Source organism: Rhinolophus ferrumequinum, chromosome X (assembly GCF_004115265.2).
Source record: "Rhinolophus ferrumequinum isolate MPI-CBG mRhiFer1 chromosome X, mRhiFer1_v1.p, whole genome shotgun sequence".
Lineage (NCBI taxonomy): Eukaryota > Metazoa > Chordata > Mammalia > Chiroptera > Rhinolophidae > Rhinolophus > Rhinolophus ferrumequinum.
In genome coordinates this window covers 111,272,939-111,288,626 of record NC_046284.1, presented here as the reverse complement: position 1 = coordinate 111,288,626, position 15,688 = coordinate 111,272,939, and the positions used below count along the sequence as shown (strand labels likewise).

At 37.6% G+C, this 15,688-nt stretch overlaps 1 protein-coding gene across 7 annotated transcripts in view; it reads right to left on the bottom strand.

Annotated features, from left to right (window-relative positions):
- Positions 1 to 8,258: 8,258 nt before the first annotated feature.
- RPS6KA3 (ribosomal protein S6 kinase A3) overlaps positions 8,259 to 15,688 on the bottom strand; it is a 108,005-nt gene continuing 100,575 nt past the window's right edge. For all 7 annotated transcript variants that reach the window (XM_033104954.1, XM_033104962.1, XM_033104990.1 and 4 more), the window contains 4 exons: positions 14,759 to 14,835; positions 14,107 to 14,224; positions 9,602 to 9,742; positions 8,259 to 8,954 (listed from right to left, as the gene is read on the bottom strand). In XM_033104954.1, the coding sequence (XP_032960845.1) occupies positions 8,832 to 8,954; positions 9,602 to 9,742; positions 14,107 to 14,224; positions 14,759 to 14,835 (459 nt within the window). In that variant the 3' untranslated portion in view covers positions 8,259 to 8,831. The remainder of the gene's footprint in view (positions 8,955 to 9,601; positions 9,743 to 14,106; positions 14,225 to 14,758; positions 14,836 to 15,688) is intronic.

Below are 15,688 nucleotides of genomic sequence, written 5' to 3'. Positions count from 1 at the left end.
AGCATTATCCAGTCCAAAACATTAATAGAGCTGAGGATGAGTAACCAATGATAGATGCACTTCTTAAGTGCAACTGAAAGATTATGGGGACTTAAAGTTCTGGGTTTCTCTTTCCATTTGCAATATTTTGCAATTTACACAATTGAGGATGAAAGGATGTCTATGAAATGTATTTAAATTTTGCTTCAAGGCCAAATAATTATGAACTTGGGCTTTAGAGTTAGAGAGACCTGGGTTCAAATTCAGCTCTACAGCAATTTATTACTCTATGATCTTGGACAAGTTACTTAACCTATTTATAAGTCTCAGTTTTATCATCTGTAAATTCGGTGTAGGAATAGTTCTTACCATATTGGTTTGTTGTGGGAATTAATATAGTGGATTCAGTATTTAGCAATTGATTTAACACATGGTAAATAATCAGACTCTCAGTGTCGGGATGTTCAAATATTTAAAAATCAAAAGTCTATCAATTACCCAATATAAAACCCCAAAGGAGAAAAAAATCAGGCTTCATTTGTCTATTATAGGACGGTTCCCCACATCTGACTGGCAACCAGAGTTCCTTGGAAGGAGGCGAGTCATGGAGACATCCATGGGGGGAAATGTGTACTAGGCATAGGGAACAGCAAGGACAAAGACCTTGAGTGGGAGCATGCTCGGAAATAGCAAGAAGGCCAGTATGGCTAGAATGCAGTGAGCCGGGGGGACTTTGGGGAGATGAGATCGGAGAGGTAAAGAGACCAGATCACTTGTTATAATCATTAGTAGGTTCTGAGTAGATCATTTTAGCTTCTGTTAAGAATAGACTGCAGAGGCAAGAAACAGAAGGGAAGAAATAAGACGCCATGCAGGAGGCTACTGTGACAGTCCAAGCAAAAGACAATGGTGGCTTGGACCAGGGTACAAGATTTCTTTGTGGGATGATGAGAATGTTTTAAAATTAGATTATGATAATGGTTGCATAACTCTAAATATACTAAAAATCACTGAATTAATGTTTTTGCTTTCAATGGGTGAACTTTATGGTATGGAAATTATCTCAATAAAGCTGTTTAAAAAAAGGAAATGTGAAAAATGGATCTGACCAAGGACAAATAACTGACAAATGGTACTGAGAGCTTAGCTGAGATCTGAAAACATACATATACTTGCGGTGGTATCAGTTTGCATAATGGATGGTTTCTTCCAAGATATCAGTTATTGTTCAGTGGATGCAGTATAAAGGCAAGGATATAAGGAGGCTTAGGGTGCTTCTGAGGTAGAAATTCAGGTGATCAACTATAGGGCCACGAGATTCAGTCTGGCAGCAAAGGAAATAACGAATGGGGACTGGAGCGGGGGGAAACCAAAGGGATAAAATCCAAATTCCTTAATATGACTTATTATGTCTGATGGTTTGCCCCCTGCCTATTTCTTGAGCCTCATGTCTTGCTTCTTTTATGTCTTAAGTTCCCTTCACACAGAACTTTTAATTTCTTGAGTGCCTCTAACTCTGACTCGCTGTAAATTCTATTCTACCCTTCCTTCCCCTTTTAGGTCTCAGCATAATCATTGTTAACTTAGAAGATCTGCCCTGATCCCTAGGCAACTCTGCTATATATTCCTACAGCATCTTGCACTTCCTTTACCTACCTTTGCTAGAGTGTGTCAATTCTATCAATTTAGGGTCCATTGACAAAATTTAATATCTGGATCTGTAAAGCTGTAGAAGAGTGACAACGGCAAATACTGCTATTCCATGTTGGCCTGAGGAGCCAGCTCTTTCTCTGAGGAGCCAGATAACCACGGTAGGCCAACTAATGGACCCCAAAGATGTCCATGTCCTACCGTGTTTCCCCAAAAGACCTAACTGGACCATCAGCTCTAATGCATCTTTTGGAGCAAAAATTAATATAAGGTTTTATATTAGTCCCTGGAACCTGTGAATATGTTATCTTGCATGAGAAGGGAATTAAGGTTGCACGTGCAATCTTGAGATGGAGAGATTATTCTGGATTACCTGAGTGGGCCAAGTATAATCACACGAGTCCTTAAAAGTGAAAGCAGCAGCAGAAGAGGGGGGCCAGAGAGATGCATGTGAAGAGGACTCCACCCACCATTGCTGGTTTTGCAAGTGGAGGAAGGGAGCCATGAGGCAAGGAATGCAGGCATCCTCTAGAAACTGGAAAAGGCAAGGAAACAATTCTCCCCTACAACCCTCAAAAAGGAATGCTGCCTGGCCGACACCTTGGTCTTAGCCCAGTGAGACCATTATTGGACTTCTGATCTCCAGAACTGTAAAGATAACAAATATGCGTTGTTTTAAGCCACGAAATTTATGGTAATTTGTTATGGCAGCGATAGAAAACAAATAAAGGAACATTCTTACATTGCCTCCATATAATGCCAAGTAGACCTTGAAGCTTTCCATCTTCACCTGAATACCCAAATTAATCCAAGTGGATAGCCCCTAAACCATCTGTTTTGGGCTGAATTGTGTCTCCCTCCAAATTCCTACATGGAAGCCCTAACCACCAATACCTTGGAGTTAAGGTCTTTAAAGAGGTAACTGAGTTAGAACAAGGCTGTTAGGATGGGGCCCTAATGCAATATGACTAGTGTGTCCTTAAAAGAAGAGGAAGGCACCAGGGCTGGGACGACCATGTGAAGAGGCAGCAAGAAGGCCGCCATCCGCAAGGAGAGATGCCTCTGAAGAAACCAACTCAGCTGGCACCTTGATCTTGGACTTCCAGACTCCAGAACTGTGAGAAAATAAATTTCTGTCAAGCTACTGAATCTGTGGTATTTTGTTGTGGCAGTCCTACCAAACTAAGACACCATCATAATATAAAATTACTAAAAATGTCAACAGGGAAGGAAAGGGCTAACTGCAGGCCTATTACCCATTCCCTCCCTATCAAGAATCATAGACCTCAAATTTCCTTTTAAATGTGCTAATGATACTATCAGAAAGGAAACAAAAAGTCCTTATCTCTAAAATGCTTTTAGCAAGATACACTTGGTCTATAAAGATGGCTTATTGTAAAACCTAGAATTTATAGATTTATGAGGCATGGTTGGTTGGAGAAGGTGGGCTCATCATTTACATTTTGTAATTAATGAGGCATAAGAAGAGGATGTGGCAAAACCAAATGACTCCCTTTGTTTAAACAATGTTTCTACATACATTGCTCAGAAAGAAACTTGTCCTTTAATTCTGAATCCAAAATGTACCATAATGAGGGAGAAAATGTTTATTTTGGAGCTATATCTGATCATCTTGGACTTCTCCAAGAAGATTCTCATCTTTGGTGATTACCCTGTATCCTTTGAATGATTAATCAAGTTTGGTCTTGGGTAAGATCTATGACTGATATGACTGATTTGACACACTCTTTAGGCTAACCAAAGCTTTGCATAGAAAAATTACTTGGTACTTATTAACTCAGAAACATTACTGTTTTAAGTTCTATCAATCCAATTTGATAAATTTATACTTTGGATAGAATAATTTGACAATATGAAGGACTGATCATCATGTAATTGAAATAATCTGATAAAGGAACATACATGCATTTATTTGAAACTTTATTATATAAATTTTCATTTCTTTTAAAGATTACAAAACCTGTTCTGTGACAGGAATACAAGCAATATTGTTCCAGGATTATTCATGGATACATCTGAAAGAGCTTAGATTACACATTAATAGTATGATTTGAAAATTTCCCAGATTAGACTCTTAAGTAAAACAATTTAAAGTATTCAGTGATATTTACTCCTTTACAAGCATTTCATAATTATGGCAGCAGTGCCAAGCATCTGATGCGATTGAACCACCAATAAAAGGTACAATACATATGAACGCATGATATGGTACCTTGGGCTTCTGGCATGCTTTACTAGAGAGAAACTAGTATAAAGTAAGATCATATATAATAGTAGAAAAATACGTGATTTTTTTTTTAAAAACTGTTTAAGTAGATGCCCACCCCATTCCCACCCATGGCCAAAAATGCAAAATAATTACATCCCTTAGGTGTATACCTTCTTAGGGTAAGAGTTAAGATAAGCCTAATACATATACATAATTTTAAGACTTAAAAACTCATCACCCATAATTATTAAGGATGCTAAGGAATGGCAATACCTTGAAGCTTTTTTTAAAAATAAAAAAACAACGCTTTAGATGATAAACTACACTTAGAGAAACACAAACCAAAACCTTTATCCTTATGCCCTTTATTTGTATTTGAAAGTTCTACTTTAAATACTTGTTTGAAAAACTCAGTATACAGTTCATTCAGTACTATAGTGATAATAGGAGTAAAGATTTTCACTTCCATTAGATATTGATCTAATCTACTTAGAGGACTATTATAGCAACTCTCTTCTCACATGTTTACATATACTGTACTCAAATGGTGTGTGCTCTAAAGGTTTTCTTGAGGTTTGCACCCCCGAACCTAGTCTCTAAATTTCCCTTTCCACTAATCTCTATTCAATGTCATATACTTTGCTAGTTGCTCTGGGAGAAGTCACTGACATTTAAACAGCTTATCATGCACTTCAAGGTTACATGGCAAAATAATGAGGAAAGTGCCTTAAGAGGTAGGAAGTAGGCTCTTATCCCAACCCTTGGTATGCCGTTATGAACAGTTAAAAGACTGGAATCAGAGTGGTAAATGTGAGACTGATAGTAATACAAGGCTTAAGAAAATTAAGTCAACTTAGTTACTAGAATTCTTTGAGAACACTCAGTCACATTGGAACCAGTTACAAGTCACTCAATCACAAAGAATACAGCAGTGTCAAAAATACATAAAGCACACTGTAGATACAAATTCTTCTTGGCCGCCCATATTTAGGTATTATCATCCTGTAGATTCTTCACTAGAAAAAGTGGTTAAGCATGGCTCTGCAGAATACCACAGTCCCAAGAAAGCGAATTTCATTCCTTCATTAATTGGTCTCCACCAATGGTCACTTGGGGAGCCCAGAAAAATGTAAGCGATCTGGAGGTGAAAAGAGGACTATTTTCATTTATTGAAATAAAAATACCGAGTTAAGTCAACTTATCTGTGAATTAAATAAGGCTCAAAGTATGCGTCCAGTTTGCTGGTCACATGGAGTTGGACCTCTCAGAGGGACAGAACTGTAGGACTACATCAGAACCTCCTGGTTTAAGCACCAAGGGTCAGCCACGAAACCCATTGGATTTGTTAATCACAGAAAACAGACCTTTTCTGACCCTTTACATTCCTGAGATATCTGTCCTAATACCTTCATAAATCTCAAATGCTTGATACTACCATAAGAGAATTTTCTCTATAAAACATAGTAAAGCAAGTGGAACAATTTTAGGACATTTATAAAGGCCAGGAAGTAGAGACTATCAAAGCCATGTTGAGATGTGTCTTGCTGGCTTCCATGGTGATTAAGCACATCTGTACCAAGGCCCCCAACTCTGGAATGCTTTTCTGCTCTCACCACAGGCTGGACCTACCCCAGCCTTTTGCCTACTCAAACCATTCTGCCTATTCGTGAAGCCTTTGCACCCCTCTCCCCCTTCACATCTTTCCTGGGCAGAGGGTGCAAGGCACAGCTACTAGGCCAGCCCTACCTCCCAGGATGTCCCCTGGCCCCAACAGCAGCCACTTCTTAAAATATGGGAAATGGTTGACCCAAACCTGCTCTTTGCAGCCCACCACATGTGAAATGTGGAAGCTCTGCCATATACACATCGCACCCTCTCCAGACACTCGCTAAGTGACTTTTCCTACACGTTAGCCTCACAGCATCTCAACTCTGTGCCTTGTCAAAAATACTACATTTTCGGACTTTGCTTGTGAATAAATGAATCCATATCAAATCTGTTAAAGTTAAGGGTCTATTGTACGTAGAAGGAAGACAGCTCTATAAATTAAAAGGAACGGAAATAATTTATATAAAAAATTAAAACGACAAAAACTTACCTTAGTTTAACATCATCACTTGAAAGGGAAGATACAAAACACATGGTAGTGTAATCTTATTTTCCAGTCTGTGCTTGGCAATGTGAAATGCAATCTACCATTCTGGGGACTATTTTGGATTATAAGCTAAGAGGAAGTTTGTGCAAGTGGCCTGATACTTAGTTTAGTTCCTTCTTTCACATCGAAATATCTTTAAGACTGAACTAAACTTCCTGGGAGAAGCCCTGGTAACCAGAAGCGCTAACTGGTGAAGGGCCTCACTACCACAACTATAGGGGACTGAGGGACCTGAACATGGAGAAATGAATGGAAAGGTGAACCCAGCACAAGCACTACATTTAGAGCACATTGTTGGCCAAGTTTGTCTGCTGTCAGTCAAAGGCACTGGGAACACCACAATCACAGGTAAAATGAATTATGCTCATGAATTGCTTTTCAGGGAGAAATCTTCAGTTTTGTGAACATATAACTTACTTTTCTCCAATAAAACTGGTGGCTGGACTAAGCAAAGAAGGCGATATCTTTGAAAGCAATAAACTTGGCATTCATATACCAGTAGAGGACTGCCCCAAGAAATACGCAGTTTTTGAACAACTCAGCTCCTGGTTGGGTGATAATAATATGAAGGGAAGGCAGCATGGTGCTGAGGGGAAAAAACAACTGAATGGTAAGTTAAGAATTCTAGTCTTTGCTTTGGGTCACAGGTTCTTCACACGCAATATGAGAAAGTTGGACTAGATGACTTATAAGGATTTACACATTTACTTCTGGTTCTAAAAGACTATGATGGATGATACACCTAAGCAATTAGGGGATAGCATGTCAAAAATCTGAAAATATATACCCAGAGTTACATTAACATTTTAAAAGCCACAAGAATTTGGGATGACCGTGGTTTGAAACGCTGAATAGAGGAGAATGAGAGAGAAGAAAAGCTTTCTATCCAGGCAATGGAAAGCAGCTATTGATAGTTCGCATCCACATATTCAAGAATTTAAAAAAACTTTCTCCATCTACATCTTCTGAAATCCCTCCTCTTATAAATTTTTTAAACTTAGAAGATAAATTTACATTTGATTTGTATGCAATAATCATTTTGTGTCACTTGGGCAAAAGGAATGTCATAGGTTTTCCCTTTCTCTTTAATTGCATAGAGGAATTAAGGAATAACAGTGGCTTCCAAAATAATTAGACTACTTTCTTGACTTTATACTCTAAGGGAAAGATTTAAAGCTTCTGGCAGGACAAGATTTCTGATGTAAATGGCTTAGTACATGACCAGAAAGATCTGTTTGGGTGCATTCTTGATGAGGTAAGTTAAATCACTTTTTCCTTGCTCATGTTTTTCATATTACATATTGATGTATGCTAGGTAACTTGGAAAAGATACAGGTAATAATGGATACAGAAATGTCTTCAATCAAATAAAATTATGGGAACTACCAAATTAGTTTTAGATAATGAATACTGTAATCTAAGCAGACCCAGTGACCATTATGAAAACTGATCATTTCTGAAGTTAAAGGGAATATTACGTGGCTATAATCATCAGGAGGAATTAAGAAAACACTCAATGCTGAACATTCACTTACCCTACCTTAGCTATGATTTCAGGTTAGAACAGATATTGTTCGATCAAGAACGTTTTTTAATCCCTAGAAGAAGAAAGTTTAAATCGAATTTCATATAGAGGCCTGTGGCTTTTATTACATTCAGATAAGTGTTTAATATAGAGTATCGTAATGGGATAGAACTCATTATGATTTACCTTTTTTCCAAAAAAGCATACTTTTCTCACAGGCATACAGGAACAGGTATCCTGTTGTTCATATGCTAAATTCTTCAATTTGATCTAGTTAAACATGAAAATATCCAATGGGACTTGAATGACCTGTTACTACACTCTCCTTTGCCAGTCTCTTCACCGTGACTCTCAAAGGCCTTTGATGTATATTGGCAAAATTCCAAATTATATGCCAATACTAAGTATGGATACTCTTTAAGATTAAAAGTGCAAGAACTACTTCCTTAATTAAAGAAAAAGGAACCCTAAGGAGTTGCAAAGTATATGGACTAACTTCATAGGTGTACTCTTGATGTCATGCCACACACATATAACGTTCTCTACCATCACAGCTGTCTACGTTAGTCTGACAGAGCACCTGACTTTAAGAAACAAACGAACGAACCAGTGAAACAGACATGGGGAAAGATATGTACATTTTGGAAGGATTACATTCAACAGCTGTTCCACAATCTGGCCATTTTTAGGGCTGTCCAACAATACTGTTAATCCAGGTGAACTATTTAACCAGATTTAATAGTCAATTGATTAATAATAATAGATTCCAAGTTAAACAAGGCATGTATACATTAAAGAAAGCAGTACAGAAATGTACTGTATATGAACTGTTTACAAAAACATACAAAATGTTGGATGGCACAAGGAATACAGTGCTAATATAAACGGATTAAGCTAAGTGCTTAACATAAACCGTCCATCCCTATCACTAACAAAGAATATTTAAGGGACATGAAATATTTCCTATAAAAATAATGCTATATGGTGTAGAGTACTTTATTCAGTGTATTTTAGGTGGTATTCATCTGTTCATTCTTCTTCTTATTGATTCAGTGAATATATCTTCGTCATTTTCCATTTTCATTTCATCGAAGCTCCAGGAAAATCTAACTTGCTAACAATCATTTAAAGCGAGAAGAGACGAAAGCGGGAGCAGCAGCAGGAGCAGCAGCATTATGGGTACCAGCTGGGACAGTGTGTGCTTGCAGGTGTCTCTCAGATATGTGCTACCTGTCGCCAGAACTTGTGCTATCAGCTTACACCATGGTACCAAATATCTCACTGAGGTCACTTCACAGGGCTGTGGAGGTGATTTTTTTAATACCTCTCCGCTGAGCAAGAGTAGAGCGGCCTACTGGTTCCAAAACTGGTGACTGATTACGGTTTAGAGCAGAATATGTAGCTGCCATGGCACCCTGAAGACAGGAAAGGAAGGTCAAAACAAGAATGACAATGGGTAGTGATATACACAGAATATGAAATGAAGATTTATTTCCCTAAATAATTTCTACATTAGCAAATTTATGTAGATTTTATTAGGCTCGTAATGAAAAAAACCACACTGTTCAAATCCTCTGATTTAACTAAAACTGAAGAGGCCAATGTGGTAGGTTGAAATTATGGATGAGAGAGAACAGGGATGGCCTTGTAACAAGCAATCGTCACTTTTCTCGGTACTATTCAACTTTTCTTCTTTGCAGTCTTTTAATGCGAGAGGCAGCAGGCATGCTCTTTTGGAACTTGTGTTTTGTCACTGGTGACAACCTCAAACTGCTTTGGGTTGTGTGTAAGAAAGAAAAGTATAGAGAGAAGTTAAGAAATTCATAAGCTTATCTGATTAATTCAGAAATTAAGAAGTCATTCTTAAACTAGATTTATTATGCTATTTGGTACGGCTTGCCTTTTTCTTTTCTAAATCACCCACTGTGAGAGAATCCCACAGGAGAATCGGATGCAGGCGGAGAGGGAAAGGGAAAGGGAAAGGTGCTGTGGCATGGAGAGGGCGTCTCACAGTCTCTCACGGGGGATATGTGGAAAACAGGGTCTAAATGGGGCTGCTCACCTTGACCAGATGTGGTGCGTCCTGTCTGTTCAGTTGGTATTGCGGCAGTTGGTCCCAGTGGACTATCCAAGGGTGTCTGAGCACAAGGGCAGCAGTCAGTCTCTGATGAGGGTCCACATGGAGCATCTTTGACACCAGGTCCTATAATGGGAAGAATAATAACGCAAACGTAAACCTTTCTGTTTGTTTTCTATAGCACTTGACACTGCTGAACATTCTCTCTTACTATGACACTATATTTTTTCTGGTAGTAGGTAGATCTTTGGGCTGAAAGCAATTTGGTCAGCATGACAATTTTTTTTAAAAAAAAGCAAAACCCAAGTCTCTGTTTCCTCCTCTCTGAGTGATAGTAATTTTGGTGCATTATAAAGGGTAAATCTACCACATTTTACGTATCTTTAAATACTTTGGCTCTTTTTTTCCCTTAGATATTCTGATGTTTCCACATTTTTGAAGGTTTATTTTTAAGCAATTTTCAGCTACTTGAGAACTTTTTTGTGCTGCTGGTAATACTGAAAAGCAGAACTGTCCAATAACAGGAATTTAATTGAAGGGCGCTAAACGCCCCTCCCAAGGTTACAGAATTTTAATTTTTTTTCCTACTTCAAAAGCAACTCATGGGCATTACAGGAAAATCAGAAACACAGAAAAGGAAAAGATCATGAAGAACACCCAGAATCCCACTCTTCCAGAGACAAATGCTTTCTATCCATCCAAATGCTCTCCTATACATGGAATATAGATCCATATAATTGTTACATAGTTTTATACTCTTCCAAATAACACAACTGTGATTTCTAAAAGCCATGTACCACTTGTTTAATTTTTCATTCAAAATATATCTATTGAGTATCCATTAAGGCCAGGCATTCTGCTAGGCATTGGGTATTTAGCAGTGAACAAGAGAGAAATGAACTATGACTCATGAAGCTTTCAGCCCAATGAGGGGAGACTAAGAACCAATTACAAAGCCAAAAGGAAGTTCTCCGATAGGGTGAATAAACAGGAGGGGCAGCTAGAGAAACACAGGGAGACCTGACCTGAACGGGGTAGGGTGGCTTTTGGAAGTGACTTCGTTAGAGGAATGTCAGACTTGAAGGATAGGCAGGAGCTGGATTAGAGAAGGGGAGGGGGAAACAGCATTTCAGGGAGATGGAACAGAGTGTGTTTGGAGGAAAGCCCTCAGGTAGGAGAGAACATGTCAGTTAAGGAACTGCAAGGAATGCAGTGAGGCTGCAGCATAAATCGTAAAGGAGAACATGGCAGCAGATAAAGTGGGAGAGGTAAGGTGGGAACCTGACCATGAAGGCCCCTATAAGCCACATTAGCACATTTGGATTTTTTCTGGAGGCAATAAATCATTTAAAGCAAAGGAGTGGTGTGGTCAGATTTGGACTTTAGAGAGATTACACTCACCAAGTGTGGAGGAAAACGGATTGACGGGGGCAAGCCTGGAGACTCAAATTTGAGACTGGCAAGAGAAGATAGCTTTGAGGGGGTGGGTATAAGAGATGGAGAAGTGTGGATGGAATTGAGATACTTAAGAGAAAGAACTGACAGACCCTGGCGGTTGCCTGGATATTGGGAACTGGGGAAATGTTATTCCAAGTACTCCTCTGCTATTAGATATTTATAGTTTCTTACTTTTAGTTCTCATTAACAGCTAAGAACAGGAATAACTGAACAGAATTAGAGAAAAAAAGCGAAACAATTAAGGACCTCCCCTTCCAAATTTTGGATGTGGGCAACTGTGCTTCAAAGGAATCAAAGGTTACAAAGCTGCCCAGGGGCACAACAAAGCTCTACTACAATTTTGACCAGATCTGTGTGTTAACCAGTGCTCTTTTGGCCAAGTCACTTAGAACCACTTCTCCTACCGCTACTCTTCAACGGCTATTCTTCCTAAGTTTTCCTTTTTAAATAGTGGTGCTTCCTGAATTCCTTCCATTGCTGTTATCAGTCTGCTCTGATAAACTCACTCACGCTCATGGCTTTAGCTACTATGGAGGATGACAACTCCTAATTTCAATGTCCACCCCAGACTTCTCTGCTAAGATCTATATCCATATAGCCAGTAGCTTAATGGACATACAGCTCTTAATTACACATCACAGAAGCAGTTCAAATTCATAATGTCCAAATTTGTAATCATCACTCCTCTCAAAATGACTTCTTTTGTATTCCACATCTTGGCGAAGAACACCAGTACCCACTCATTTGCCCGAGGGGGACATGTGGACTGCACGCGTGACATCTGCTTCTCCCTTGCTTCTTATGTCCAATAAACCACTGAGTCTATTCTGCCTTCTAAATTTCTCTTCCATATGGCTACAATTGCTCTAGTTCAGATCCTCCCCATTCATGACCCAAAATACTGCAAAACCTTCCAAGTCATGCCCTTAATATTATTAGATCAGTGAAGACGGAGTGAACTAATGCAGGTAAAAGTGTTACCACAGCCCTTGGCACATAAGTGCTCAGTCAATGGTAGCTATGGTCCTGCTCTTCTCAAAGTCACACATGACACGTATGGTCCATGTGACTGACAACAGTCACATATGCAACTTGCTCTTGAGGGGACACGCCAGATTGACAGGGTCCTCTATCCCAAATTTGTGGGCATTCACTATATTACATCATGTTTGTAGTCAAAAGTCTTAGCTGGACAAACCAGCAAAGGTTATTAGTAATAACATGGCATTTATAAGATAGGCTGTGAGTTGGATGCAGTTTTTTGCGCTCTATTTGTAACTCCTCCTCACCTATGTTTCTCTTTCACTCAAAAAAGCATACTGGAATGCAAGTGAGTAAGAACCAAACTATAGAAATTAGAGAAATAACCCCGACTTGCTTTAACTTATTAAAAAAGCAGGGAATGTGCAAGCTCTGATACTTTATTATGGCAACATTACTTGATATGCCTCCCAACCGATCATGACAAAGTTTGTGGCAGACCCCAGGGATAAGAATTACTGCTCCACAGAAGTGAACTTGAAAAAGGAAAATCTGATCACTACAATGCTCAATATTTTTCAACAGCTCCCCAGTACCTAGAGTGAACCCCAAATCCTGAGCATGGTCTACAGAGCCTTTCATAATCTGGGTTCATCAGCTACCCTCTCACGTGTACCCTGTACTCGTCGTTATCAAACTCCTTGCAGCCCGCTGGAGGCATTCTGTCCTTCCTATGCCATCATGACCATGAACAGCATGTGCTCCTCCCTCAGCCTGGCATGGACGGCATCCCTCTGTTCCCCAAAGCCGTCTGGCAAATCCCTTCATTGCTTCTGGAAAGCTTTCTCTGAAATCTTTCTGACTGAGCATCACTTGTAAACTTCTTTAGCACAGAAAACGTACCATTGTAACAGCACACGTGACACTGTACTGTATATTTTTGGCCATTTCCCAACTAGACTGTGAGCTCCCTGAGATCAGGAATTCTATCTGAGTCACATCCTTTATCCCTGGAGCCTTCACTCATTAAGCACATTGTAGGTGCTCAACATATGAATTAAAAAGGAAATAAGTACCCAGAAAAGTGAATCATCTGGTTTAAGAAATTTTATTGTTAAGAAAAGGGCAAGAAAGGCTACCATTTCATTTTAAATGAAGTTATAAAACCAAATATTATATCCACAGACATCATACTGGTTAGCTGAGGCTCTGTCTCTGCCTGAAGTATCTACATACATTTCTGACATACCCTGTTTATTTGTGCAATCACATCAACTCAAGCTTCCACCTCTAAGAAAAATCAGCACTTTTACCAGTATCTATCTTCTTCATCTCCTTTATGTTCTCCTTATTTTGAAGTGGAAAACTTTGCTCTTCTTTTTAAAAGAGAATTTTCTATGAATAGAGTGAAACTAGAGTAGAGTTGGAAAGCAAGTCAGTGCTATTCGGGGGATGGCATATCTTCCAGTGAGAAAGGCTTTTCAAATGGATTTCAAGCTATCATAAAACTATCCCACCTTTTATTGTGAAGAAGATGATACTCCTTTCTTTATAACATGGACCAAATATAGGACATGCTATAGTTATTCTAGGGAACAAGGGCTTTGGAATCAGCTATTTAGTTTGAAATGCCGACACGTACCTGGTATGTAACCATGGATAAGTTCACACTAAAATTCTGGGCGTTGGTTTCCTTCTGTGAAATGGGGGTAACTTACCCCCTATTTCACGGGTTAAGAGGATTAAATGGGATAATTTAGGTAAAATGCAGCATGAGGCACACAGTAAACACACACATCATGAAGACTACTACCATTATTATTCATCATGTTCCTCAGTAAGAAGCAAGTTTAGAGGTACATATAATACAGTCAAATCAATGTCTTCAGGGAAAGAAATTAAAATGGTCCATTTTCTATTTCAAGTTATTTGGTAATATCACCTCAAAATATTACTTTATAAACAAAAGTTTCTATCCTATGTTATTTATTCTTACCAAGGATTATGAGAAATTATTTTCTCAAAAACTTACAACAGAAAGCCATATTTACCTTTGCGGTGTCTGAAACAGAATTCCAGTAACCACCACTGAGTGAGAACTTGCCGCTGCCGATGCGTGCCAGTATTTCCTCTGGTGTATCATCAGGGCCATTTGCAAATGGAGTGTAACTAATTTATAATAAAATTAAAATGTTAATGAATAAAATTTCTTTTTTGGTTGGTAATCTTTATTTGCAGTGTCCAAAAGTACTCTGAGTAATTTAATTAATGCAATACTTCATTGAAATCTATTAAAGTGAAAAATATCAACAACATGAAGCTCCACAAAGCACCAGGTCAAGGTGTAAGTTATGAATCATTAATTAGACTTAATACACAAAAATATAAACATTTTAAGATATGACATACTGTAGAATAAAATACTTAAAATCGTGTGTGTTTATGACATAACAAGAATACAATAAAGGTATGGAAAATCAATTTATGACCTCAAGACAATAAATAATACATTATAGAAAATTAATAATGATATAACTTAAGTGTGGTGTATATATATATTTATATGTATACACACACACATACAGGATTGTATCAGAAAACATGAAAAGAAAGATATTACAACATAGAGATTAAAAAATAAATCCAGATAACATAAACAAAATATTGATGACTAAATGCTTACAATATATGGTACACACTTACCCAGTAAGCATTGTATAGAGGAGGACACCAAGACTCCATATATCACAAGCAGCATCATAGCCTTGTCGTTTTAAAACCTAGAAAAAGTAAAAATCAGTATGAATACACCAGTTTATTATATAGATTTAGATAGGCTGTGGGAACTGAATTATATCTCCTAAATCAATGCATATAAGAAAAATCTCAACAGAATATGATTAACAAATAAGGCAATATATTAATCCTATTCTAGGACCTTCTACAAGTAACAATCATACATATTATACATAATATATATATATATATATATAACATATATATGTTATATATATACATAAAATACATATATAGTACCAAAAAAAGTATACACATTTTAAGAAAGGAAAAAACTGTATTAAAATTAAGCTGATGGTAACCTCTTTGAGCACCTCTTGTAATTGCAGAAGTCAAACGTGACTTGAATTTATCTTTTGTTACCGGTATATATTGAGTATTACAATTTTAATAGTTTTTTCCTTTCTTAAAATGTGTATACATTTTTGGGGCACCGTGTGTGTGTGTATAAAGATTTTATATATATATACATATATATATATATATATATATAAAATATATATACATACACACAGACACACACACATATATATGTGTGTGTGTGTGTGTATATATATATATATATATATAAATTTTGGTATTCGAATTAACATTTATTGAGTGTTGCCATGGCTTACAGAGGACTATAAAATAAATTGAAGGTAAGTTTATTTCAATGAATTTATATTTTGTATGGGGCTGCAGAAATGGTTACAGAAAATAATACTTTTAAGAACACATATAACTTAGTACAAATGATATAGTGCAAAATTGTATATAATTTGATTCACTCAAGCATTTAATAACCACCAACTATAACGAACTGTGACAAATACAAAACAACTCTGGTTTCCTTAA